Raw genomic sequence first — 12,174 nt, forward strand, 5'->3', positions numbered from 1 at the left:
ACTGCTATCTGGCAGATGCAAATTACTAATAAACACAATTGAGAATATATGGAAATGATTCAGCCTGTGTAAAAATCCAGAAGTGCAGAAGGCTGCAATTTTCAGCCTCTTTCTCTAATGCAACCTGTTGTTATAATTATGCATCCTTTATCCGCCATTATGACGGAGTTGTAAATTTTGGGGGGGGGGGGGGGTGTTATCAGTGGCTGGTGGCAAGGTCTCACTCCATGGGGTTCCATTGAAGGATTCCGGAAAATTCTACGGGTAGGTTTTCCTTTCAAAGCGGACATATTTGGGCCGTCAAACCCGTTCTCACACCCCCCAAAGTGAGTCTGTCTCTGCTGTGGAACTGGTGATTCAGTCACAAGCCCCTATGCAATCAGCTTAGCCTCATGACTGTATAGTAATTAACCGTATAGGTTATGATTACATTCAGACCACAAGGCAATGAATGAATAGACTATTAAGTACAGGGACAGGAACCACGGCCGTCGCGGATGCCTGTGGAATAATTAAGCAGATGGAGCTCAGCGGCAGACTGAGATCGTATAGGGGAATGCAGTTCACTTGGGCAAAGCATGCATTAACAAACAAGGTTTTTAATGAATTCACAGATGCAGAGAGAACAAAGAGCCAATGCACGCTGGTTACAAGGGACCAGCGCCGAACTAGGGCGAAGAGTCAACAGAGCAAACTGGAATTATGATATTTAATTAAACTCAAACAAAGCAAAAATAAATAAATAAATAATTGCATTACAAGAACTAATTTAAATAAAAGAAAGAATATCATTGTTTAGTGTGGAAATTGTTTAGCAAGCTGCACAGAGGAAACCCTCGGTGGAAATGAATGATGACTGAGTATCTTTTACTCTGAGTATGCTTTGCTCAGAATATATTTGATCCACCTAGGACTCGTAAAAACTCAGTTACAGTTGAATGAACACAGAACAGTTTACATTTTACTCCTAATCTGCAGATAGAAATTTAGGATTGTTGAAGCTGCAGTTATCCCACCAGATTATACCAGTCATACCAAAATGCAGATTCATGAACAATATCTGGAACCAAAAAAGCAGCCAATACGCATAACCAAAAGTAAATTTAAAAAAAAAAAGAAAAGAAAAAGGATACCAGTTTCTGTGTGTCTGGGTATACTGGATTATTAAAAAAGAGGTAAGGAGGATATAAACAGCTGAGACAGGGAGTTAAAGGGAGAACCTGAAAGTCACACACACAGCGAGAAGTGATGAGTCTGCACTTACGCTCCGCGGGTGCAGTGAGGGGGAGATCGCTATTGGACAATATCAGACTGTGAAACTCCGATGGTTTGCGGCCGCGTGGCGCGCGACGACGCAGGCAGCCTCGCTCGCGGCAACGGAAAAACAGTAGCTCATGCTGGCACTGGCTTGAACTGGACTGGCACAGCAAAACCTAGCTGCAGGGTCACAGAGCTGGACGATTACTCTCAGCGTCAAGGAGACAAGGAAGTGGGCAGGTATGCCTCAAGCACGTTAGAGAATGATCGAATGAGTAAGAAGAACAATAAGGCCACTGGAAATACCTATTTACGTCTTCAATGAACATGCTAATAATCTGAAGGCTGACTCTTGATTTTGATTTCAGGCCTTAATATGAATATTTTTTAACAGCATATTACTAACATGATATGTATTGTGCCACACTGATAACCCTGTGCTGCCCTGTGTACTTTACATAGAGACTGTGTATCCTACTGATTGCCCTATTGTGAAAATAAAACCCAAGATCGTGGCAGATTTTACTGCTAATTACTGCTACCGATCTCCCCTGGTTTCAAAGGCGGTGTTACTTTTTTTGTCTTATAGCACCCTCTTACGGACAAATATGGTAATACAGTATCACTCTTTGTGTCAGTTTTACAATCTGAAGCAATTGATTTGGCTTGGTTGTTTGGATGAGTGCTTTATGAGACTGAAATGTACTATTTGTGCTACTTTGAATTGGCTTATCATCTAAGACTGTTACTGGGGGTGATTTAAATTACTGCAATAAAAACATATATTTGAAAAGAACTTACAGATGTTAGATATAGTAGACAGACAATACAGTAAACGCCACAGGCTGTTCTCCATACAGGGGAGCTTGATAACTGTATTTTAGTTAAAACGGAATTTGCAGTCCAGGATGAATATGTCACGAAGCAGTCAAAACACATAAAGGACACTGTATGCACAACTACACTGCAAGGAAACAGTGAACAGTTTTGATCACTGTCACTGCACTGCTGATGTCACTAAATGTAGGTAACGGGCCACGGGGAGGCTATGACACGAAAGATCATTACAAAAACCACAAACCTCACGAAGGCACGTTTTATACGTTTTCTTTCCGTGCAGAAGCCGGATCAGTTTGAATAAGACGCCGTATTGCTGCCGTCGCGTTCGGCACTCGCGCTCCACAGACGGTCCTGCGTCTCTGTGACTTCCCCGCAGGGACAGATGAAGACCCTGATGAGCAGCGACCCCTGCTGATTTTCCAGCCTCGCCTCTCAACAATGGCCGCCTGCACTGGAATTTAATTAAATTATTGCAGCAGTCATATGCAGAGCAGCAAAGATCCTTCTCTGTTCATGAGAACATATTTATGGAAAAATGTTAAAACAATCAATTTTTTCCCCCCGACCACTCAGGAAGACAGTTGTAGATTTGAAAGATCATTTGTCTTGTTGACATATTTCATATTCAAGATGTATATTAACACACATCTTGATTTACATTCCAATGTACATATTGCATTTGAGACTTGAATGAAATACGGCATGACGAACAGTATGTCTTACGGGACGCAGAGTCGCTGTGTGGTGACATCACCACGTGTCTGTGGATCGTTAATCCTGAGTGACATGGATGTGTCTCCTTCACAGAGGCTTTCCTGTATCAATAAAGCAGCCATCTTGTGGGGAAACTCGGTTCACCTATCATGAATACCCACACCGGCACGAGCGAACAAAACTGCTGATGACACCCCTCTTCCGCCTGCTGAACGAGGGGCGTGCCTACAGATCATCGCTCGGCCCTGGACCCCCAGGGGCCTCTGACTCCGTTTCTCAGGAACTGAAAGATGTCTGAAGGGCACTGCAGCATCGTTACCGCTAAGCGAGAAGCCTTATGACCCGCACCGCGTAATGGCAAGCATAATCTGCTTAGCCGGCCAATAATGTTCCCGCAATATTGAAATCTGATGTTTATACGGCACCGCTGAAAAACAGTGGAAACATTATGCTGCATCTTGGGAGATTGGATTTAGCATTACGTGTCAGAAGAGGACGGATGTCACCAATGCGCAGTGTCTGTGAGAGACGTTCTGTGAGTCACCCACTTAGGTCTCTCATTTTAAAGTGAGTTTCATAAACAGCCGGCACAGAGTCCTTACACAACCTTTCCCTACCGTAGCTGCGAGCCCACTCTTAATTTAGTGGCTGCACAGTCTGTCTCGTACTGATGTGTGTGTGTGTGCGCGTGGGTCGTTGTGTGGTGTGTGTGTGTGTGTGCCTGCCTGTATGTGCATGCATATATGTGTGTGCGTGTATGTGTGTGTGCCTGCATGTATGTGTGTGTTTTGATGATTGTGTATATGTGCAGCTGTATCTGAGTGTGTTCAGAGATATTCTCATCAAGTGTTTGTGTGCCTTCGTCTGGCCGCCTCTCTCTCGCTGTCTCTGTCTCTTCTGTTTGTGTGTGTGTGGGGGTGGGGGGTGGGTGGGGGTGTATATTTATGCGAGTGACAGGCTCATCAATCTCCAACCCAAGCTTACAACTGACCAGGCCCTTCATGGTCAAAGGAACTAGGAAAATTCGGGAGTAAAAAACCACAATGTTTAACTGCCGCCATTCCAGCCTTTTTATGCTGTTTGTCTGTGTTTGCCGATGTGGTCGTTCCTCCAGTGTGGACACACCAGAGGGGACCATCAGGAAGCTGCAGTTCCAGCTCCAATTTCCTGCCCCTGCCCGCCGCAGTTTGGCCTCAGATGGATGTTCTGAAAGCTTTTCAAATTTCAGGAGGCCGACATGGAATTTACGCATATACATGTGAGTCTACATAAATATTAATGCTGAGAGACATTAAGGCAAAAGAACATACACATGTTATATGCCATAAAAAATAATCAACACAATGTGAAATTGATATTAACACAAAGACGGGGATTGCCTAAAAGTCCAATATTTTAAATATACAGCATTTTGCACAAGCAATATGAATATATATTTAACTGTTTTTTAATCTTAAGTCTGCATGTCTTCAAAATGTTGTTGACATTCAAGGTCATGGGGTTCTTGTAGATAATTTAATTACAAATAATCTTTACAGATAAAACAAAGGTACATATATGCATGATCCTTACATTCTTCCAATAAACATATGGCCATTATTTGACTGAAAAACAACATTAGATCATGAGGACGGTTACAAAGAGATAGACCTGTCCTAGGTTATATAAATATTAGCCCTCTGGTCTATCGTATTTTCCTGTCGAGGGGAGTGATAGGTCGGCTCCTTGGTCTCTCAGGAAGAATGAGGCGGAGCTTTCTTTTCGGAGAGCCAGCCGCTGATGACAAGTATTCTTGGATAATGATGGGATGGGGTGAGTCTGGCGTCATGCTGTTGTTGTTGGAGAGGTTTTCCTCATCCAAAAGGCTGGTAGGCCCAGGCCCACCCATTGTCGTTTGATCTGAGGTGTCCGGAACAGGTTGAGAATCTGGCGCAGCCAACGAGTCACCAAGTGAACTTCCACCCGTCTCTGCATGCGCAAGTGGCTCTGTGCTGAGTGACTGTGGAAGGGCAGGTGCAGGTCCTGCAATGGCTTGTGGACTAGTACCTGGAACTTCTGTCACCATCGCCCCATCTGAGTTGTCTCCTTGAAGGGTGTCGAGCAGAGGAGCATTCTCCTTTTTGGGTTCTTCCTCCACAGTCAATGTGTCCATGATCTTGCCCTCTGATTCCTGATTAGGTAGCATGTCAGTGCTTCCTTGGTCAGACAGCGGTTTTGGTTCCTCCTGTCCCAGGCCCCCTTCCAGAATGTGCTGCTCATCCTGGTCCCCCGGTGTTGGTCTCACAGAATCAACAGAATCAGAGGAAGATTGTTTGGTTCCACCCTCCACAGACATTGTATTGGCCAATTCTTTCCCAGACTCGTCTGCAGTGAAAGCTGTTTGCTCTTGAATGACGCTTTGATCTTCTCCATGAATGGACTCTGTCTTGCCGTTTTCTGTGTTTTGAGGTTTTTGTTCCACGAGGGCATCTCCGAGGTCCAGCATGTGAGCACGCTGTGCTTCTTGAGTTGGACTTGTATCAGGAGAGTGCACTTGGGTTTGGAGCACAGACAAATTCGGAGAGGGTCTCAGAGATTCCTCAGTTACATCTGTACGATGCAATTTTTCAGTTGCTAAAGAAGTCCCGCCTTGCGCAAGCCGTGTTTCCTCTGCATCCCTTAACTCCAGGTTGGCTGGTTGATCTTCATTCGAGACTTCTTTGGGTGCCATTTCCTGTAACATCGCCACACCACAGCTGGCTAAAGGCTCTTCAGCTTTTAACTCCAGTGTTCTTGTCTCATCATTTGAATCGTCTTTAACTGATGTTTTGTGTGTGACGTTCACAGTCTGAGGCTGTCTTTTCCCCTCTAGCTCTGCTGAACTTTCTTGATTGTTTCCGTCAGTCTTTCGAGAATTCTTACCCCTTTTTGAAGACTTTGAAAGTGACAGAGAATTTTCTTCTTGTGACTTCACAAGATTTGCCTCATATTCCCTTGCATCATCTTCCAGTGACAAATCCTGTTGTCTTCTTTTCTTTGTATGTTTCCTTTGAAGACTGTGTGATTCACTTACCTCTTGATCCACAGCCTCGAAATCATGTGACTCCTGCTTACTCCTGTGCTTAACTCTATCAATTTTTCTGGAGGCCTTCGGCCTGGAAGATTTAACCCTCTGTATGGAGAGGTCATGTGATTGTTTAGTCGATGTTGTTTGGCTGAGCTTCTTTGCATGATCGGCATGGTCTGTCTTGGATACCTTACTACTTCTTCTCTTTCCTTCTGACACAGCATGGTTATCCATGCTATGTTTAATGAGTATCTTTCCGTCTTTGGAACTCAGCTTGGATTTTTTAGCCTCTGTGCCTGCTCTTTCCAGCTCTGACTGCACATCCTCCTGTTTGACGTGTTCTTTGGGGTGGACTCTATTTTTCCGAAAGGGATTCAGGTTGAGCTTTACTTTCAATAAACCGTTAGACCACTGAACTCTTTGCTTGTGTCTCTTTAAATGGGGTCCTTTCTCATGCTTGCTGCCTTTGCCGGCCTTTTCGTTACTTAGCCTGTACTTTTCTTTGCGCTTTTGAACATCTGAACTTCTTACCTTATGACCTTCGACCTTGAGAGATTTCTTCTTGGGGGCGGTGATCATGTGCGCATCAGACCCTGTTAAGTTAAAAGTCACAGTCCTCTGCAGGGGTATGCTAGTTCCAGGATTCCATATATGAGGTTGTCTACCGTGACCCTCCATACCTGCATGTCCTTCTTTGTCATTAAGGCCCGTCTCTCTGAATGGTTGTGCATTCGGTTCCGACAGTCCCGTCCTCCAATACCTGGTCTCGAGAGTTCCTTCTTTGGTGGTCTCCACTTCGGCAGTCCTGACGGTACTCCCAGCTTGCCTGTACTCGTGGGTTTTGAGACAGTGTGCACAGTGGATGGTGAGATAGTCTGGCAGAGTATGGATCTGGGTCTGGGCATGGCCATTATGGCGGGAGTAACCGCCACCGAAGTCCCTACGAGTTCCGCTCGTTTGCGTTTCACCGTGTGTAGCGGTGAACGGAGTGGGTGCATCTCTGCGGAAGGGCGGTGGGTGGCGAATGTGACTCAACGGCTGTTTATCTCCTGTGAAATGTTCCAAATCCATGCGATGGTACAGGACATCCTCTTGCCTGTTCAAAGAGCTTCGGCCACCTTGTCTCTGATATTGGCCCTGACCTCCCAAGTCTGTAGCGCAAGATAAAAATAGCTGTATGGATAGCATTAAACAAAGAGCATGCAACCACAAAACAATCCCCTATATTCAGAGACACAACCTTGATTCTAGCTAGTATCTTTGATTCAATAATCTTCTCTCCTTTCATAGAGAAAGACAGGCATTGTTATCACCTCATTTTGCCATAATGTCACATATTGCGGCATATCTAATGAGTAATTATCCAGAATCAACTTTAAATCATTGTTTAAAAAAAAAGGCTATTTAGCATTGTAGTGACAAAGGCAGGTTATATAGCAGCTGTTTCCTTTGATATGAGAGGAACATTAATTATGTAGTCCCCAATGTCCAGTTCATGATCTGCATATGAACATGGATGACTAATAGACCTTTTATGTCTTTAACTGCCTTCCACTCCTGGTGGCGGGCCTCAGCCGTTGCCAGAGCGATACTGTGACACACACACACGCCCCGTCTGCTAACCATCCACCCCCCCTCCCACCCCCCCCCCACCCCCCCTCCAGTGCCCACCTGGACTGCAGTGATGGCAGACGAAATTGTGCTTTGGAACAGCTAGCCCCAGGCCAGATGGGACCCCGTCTCTGAGCCAGGGCCCCTGGTTCGACAGCTCCCTGTTGTTTGGACTCATCAGCTTGGTCTCCTGCCCTGGGTGGGTTATGGAGAGGACCTGTGTCTTGCCGTCCCCTGTGAAGCTCCACTCCGGGAGCCCTCGATTTTGGACGGCCCCGCCGAGGTGAACGCCTCCTTCATCGTCCCAGTTCCTGTCCCTCCAAGCGCTCAAGGCTCCTTTTAGCTCCAGTTTGGAGTAAAAAATGTACAGGACTCCCACTGTTAGTCCCACACCCCCTGCAATTAATCAAGACAGACATGGCGTTGGCTATTTGTTACTCTGTGCTATTAAGTGATGCATTATCACATTGTGAGAATTCATTTAATTTACAGTAAATATCAGTCTGCAGTGCTACAGTGTTATATAACTCTAGCACATTGGATAAAAAGTACCCTATCAGAGTAAAATGTACTCTATCAGAGTTTATTCTACTCTGAGCCTTTGCTAAAATCTACAATATAGTTGAGAAGAGCAGGGAATTTAGTGACACAGTGTTGAGCTTGGGTTATATGGAACCCAGAGATACTGATTCTACTAAAAAGTCCAGTCTGAGGTTTTATTGATTTATTTGCTGTCTGTAAGAATGCGTTTTCTTTAGAAAGTGAGAAAAGGTGCATGATTTAATCAATGTCTGCCCTTTGTTTCTACTATCTACCTTATTAATACCTATAATGCTTCAATAAAATATTAAGCAGCACAGGTCTCCCCATGTGAATCATCTGCTCAGGATCTGAGCCAAAACTTGCTGTGTTGTACTTCTATGGAGCATTTTTTAAAATTATAACTTGTTGCAAGGTGTTAAACCTGTGTACCGGAGAGGCAACATACTCTATGAAACTAATTTTCATGCACGACAGTATGCATACTCCCAAATAAAATTAGACATGGCAGATACAAGCAATCAAAATATTTTTCATTATTAAAACCACAAACAATAACAGCAACTACAAACCGTAACCACAATCAGAAAAATATAATTACAGCCTTCCAGGAGGCATTTATGCTCCTGTCACCACGTGGAAGCAAGCAATTATTGTACGAACAATTATGAAAAGGATAATTATTCCTTTTCAAACAACTCCCTTGATTTCACTGTCTTCCGAAGAACACCGTTCAGGGATTTAACCCTTTTGAGAGTGGGCTTTTTAAAAATAATGCTTTATCAAAATTCTAAGTCAGTGCTCCAGTCCATTTATTTCACCTACCAATATAGTGATTGCTACATCAGCATTAGAACGTTCGGTTACGAACATTCCGATCAGATATTTGCGATCTTACATCTTGAAGGGTTAAGAGGGCCAGAAGAAGAACCTTACCGGCGAAGAAGAACAACGCGGCCAAAGAGACGTCCCTGGCGTACTGGTGGGCTGAGATGCTGCCCTTGGCGGCGATCACCACGGTGATGTTCTCGTTGGGCGGCACGCAGTTGGCCTCGGTGAGCTGCAGCACGGTGTGCACGGCGGGGTTGGCGGCGCTCAGGCAGACCAGCTGCCTGCCGTTGTACAGGACCTTGTCCGGGGCCTGCATGTAGCTGCTGAGGAAGGCGGACAGCTCCTGCAGCTCGCAGGTGCAGTTCCACCGGTTGTGGTCCAGGTTGAGGGCCGAGAGCCAGGCCAGGTAGGAGAAGGCGTCCGGGGCCGTGCGCAGGCTGTTCCGGGACAGGTCCAGCCTGCGCAGCCGGGGCAGGGCCCGGAAGCTTCCGCGGCCCACGTGCTCGATCAGGTTGTCCGACAGGTCCAGCGTCTCCAGGTTCTCCAGGTCGGCGGACCGGAAGGTGGCGGACCCCAGGCTGGTGATGAGGTTCCCCTCCAGCTGCAGGGTGAGCAGGGTCCTCAGGTCGCGAAACCAGCCGCCGTCGATGACACGGATGGCGTTGTTCCCCAGCTGCAGGATCTCCAGGCTCCAGAGCTGGCTGAACGTGGAGCTGAATATGGACGCGCTCGTGATGAGGTTGTGGTCCAGGAGCAGCACCCTGAGGACCGTGAGGTTCCGGAAGGCGCTCTCCGTGATGTTGGCGATGGCGTTGTTGCTCAGGCCCAGCATGGTCATGTTCGACAGGTCCGAGAAGTTGCCATTGCCCACAGAGTTGATCTGCCCGTCTGTGAGCATCAAGACCTTAGTGGTCTCGGGAACTCCTGCAAATGACAAGATAACAAATTGAACTGAACACACAGCATTGCTGCTGTCCTTGTACATGTTACATATTTTATTATCATGTCTATTTTTGATGGACTTGTGTCAATCACCCTCACCTATGATGTTGGAGAGCTTGTGGCAGATGATGGCATCCTCCGAGCACACTACACAGGAAGCGGGACAGGAAGTGATGTGCCTGACATATGTGAATGACATCAGCATCACAAGGAGAAAACCTGGAATTTACATTTGAAGGGAGAGATTGAGATAATCTGGGTATGGTGTACACAATGCCATCAACCACAAGTTACTGAAATACCTGAAGTGTATTTGTTTAAGACATTTTATACCTGTAATTTGTATAATTATAGAAAGGGAAAGTACCAAGAATAGTATTATAGTTAAAATAATATTTCCAACAAAGCAAGGTGATAATAATTTGTGTTCACATGTCAGATAGATGAAGAGTGAAGAGAATCGCTTATCATACATTATAGTTTTGGTGATTATGTGGCTTTTGTGATCAAAAAGCTTGGCAGCTAAGCTAATGCTAGTGTGATCTTACCTCTCATGATTTGCTATTCAAAATGTTGCATGGTGCCTCATGTGTACTCCCAGATTAAGAAAACAAGTCTGCGGGCTATTGCAGATGAAACTGTGGGCAACATCACTTCTCCTGAGGGTAGCAGTTCAACATTGGAGAGGAGCACTGTGGAGTACAGTAGTTAATCCTTCAACATGCATATCACAAATATGTAATTAGAACATTCTTAACTGAACATTCTCGGGCTGATGTAACAGTCACTACTGGCAATTGAAAGCAAGGGAGTTTGAGAACACCAACATAAAATTAATCAAGCCTCAAAATCATTGCGTTTCCCATATCGTTACTTTCAGATACAGGGCAGAGCAAAAATATGTAAGTTAATCCTATAGTTCAAAATTACAGTGCTGGGGCAGTTTAAATGTTCTCAATGACCTGGGGAAGGGCTTTTAATGCCTGTGAATGTGTGTGCGCGCACGTGTGTGTGTGCTTATGTGTGTGTGTGCGCGCGTGCGTGTGCGTGTGTGCATATGTGTGTGTGCGCGCGTGTGTGCCTGATTAACATTAACAGCAGCAGCTTCCCGTCTCCCGCCCACTCCTTGGCCTGTTTAATTGTACGGAGTGGGAAGACTGCAGCCACTTGGCAGTGCTTTAGCTGCTGCTTTGAGCTACAGCCCACTCTTAGTACCCAGACTGCACTGCAGCGAACCCCGTGGGTGGATCACATCATATGCTGTTCCTAGAGCACATTGTTTCGAACACTTCTTCAGTATAGTCCCTCCAGTCCTGAGTTTAAAAAGCCTTTCTGAAATAATAAGACCAGCACGCTTGAGTTATATTTATAGTAGCCTATAAATAGGGGAAGGAATATATATCATTTTCCATTTGAATGCATTTGAGATGCATGCCATCTAACAGGCTAGACTGACAACAGAATTGGAATTAAAACAAAACTATTTGTCACCCACCAGCTGGCATTGCAAACAATAACTCATAACCAAGAGATGCATCAGACAAGCCTTCCTCTGTCCACTCAACCAGTCCGGCGTTGCCAGTATTTAGTGTGAGACGGTGACACGCAAACTGATAAAACATGTATGACATTCTGCCTGTTACTTCACCTGGTTGCCCATTTTGTATTTGCCTGTGTTCTCCAGACGCACTAAGGAGGGGACGCATGGCAACGATCATCACATAAACACTGAGACTTAGACATGTGCCAGACTTCTTAGGTTTCTGTCTGTAAAACAGTGGTCTTAGAAACAGCACTGTCTTCCTTGCCAGGTGGTGCATCTGCTAGGCAGTGCAGCTGTCTAGTGATGTTGCGATGTCTGTATCCACCAATCAGCCATAGCCTGGTGTACCCAAGCTCACACCTACCATCAGCGTAGGGCTAGAATGCCAGCCAGCCTACTAGCCTGGCAAACAATGCCCATGCCAATATCTACATGCTGAAACAATCCAGAGGAATCCTGGTAAGCTTGATACGTTCCCTAATTTAAACATATTTACAGGTTTCTGACAATGTCACTTCAACACTTCAGCCACTAAATTCTGGTTTTGAAAACCAATGTCCCTCCCGATTTCACAACATTGCAGAGCACAAAAATACTTCTAAAGTTATTGCAGTGGCTAAACGTCGTACCAGTTGATGCTGCTAAAAGTAACTGTAAATTTACCAGACTGATATGGAAAAACTGCTACAGCTAAGCCTTACTACGCAAAGAGAACGTCATCCCCCACAAGGGCAATATAGTATGCTTACCTCACAGCCAGAAACTCGGGGACATCAGGTGTGAAACCGGTTGATTACAGTCTCCCTGCCAGTCTTCCGGTTGGCCCAATTATATTCCCAGGAATTTTATC

The 12,174-nt window shown here is 45.4% G+C and overlaps 1 protein-coding gene across 1 annotated transcript; it reads right to left on the minus strand.

Annotated features, from left to right (window-relative positions):
* Positions 1 to 4,108: 4,108 nt before the first annotated feature.
* lrrc53 (leucine rich repeat containing 53) lies at positions 4,109 to 10,706 on the minus strand. The gene is made up of 5 exons (XM_064341767.1): positions 10,330 to 10,706; positions 9,881 to 10,000; positions 8,945 to 9,763; positions 7,529 to 7,864; positions 4,109 to 7,008 (listed from the first exon to the last, which is right to left on the minus strand). The coding sequence occupies exons 1-5, from the start codon at positions 10,334 to 10,336 to the stop codon at positions 4,496 to 4,498; spliced, it is 3,795 nt and encodes a 1,264-aa protein (XP_064197837.1). The 5' UTR covers positions 10,337 to 10,706; the 3' UTR covers positions 4,109 to 4,495.
* Positions 10,707 to 12,174: the final 1,468 nt, after the last annotated feature.

This window comes from Anguilla rostrata, chromosome 6 (genome assembly GCF_018555375.3).
Source record: "Anguilla rostrata isolate EN2019 chromosome 6, ASM1855537v3, whole genome shotgun sequence".
NCBI lineage: Eukaryota > Metazoa > Chordata > Actinopteri > Anguilliformes > Anguillidae > Anguilla > Anguilla rostrata.

Bases quoted from the DNA above. Each gene is read 5' to 3' on its own strand.
- lrrc53 (XM_064341767.1), bottom strand. The intron at 9,764-9,880 runs GTGAGGGTGATT...TGTCATTTGCAG, and splicing joins CAAGCTCTCCAACATCATAG to GAGTTCCCGAGACCACTAAG. The intron at 7,865-8,944 runs GTAAGGTTCTTC...GATTAATTGCAG, and splicing joins CGCGTTGTTCTTCTTCGCCG to GGGGTGTGGGACTAACAGTG.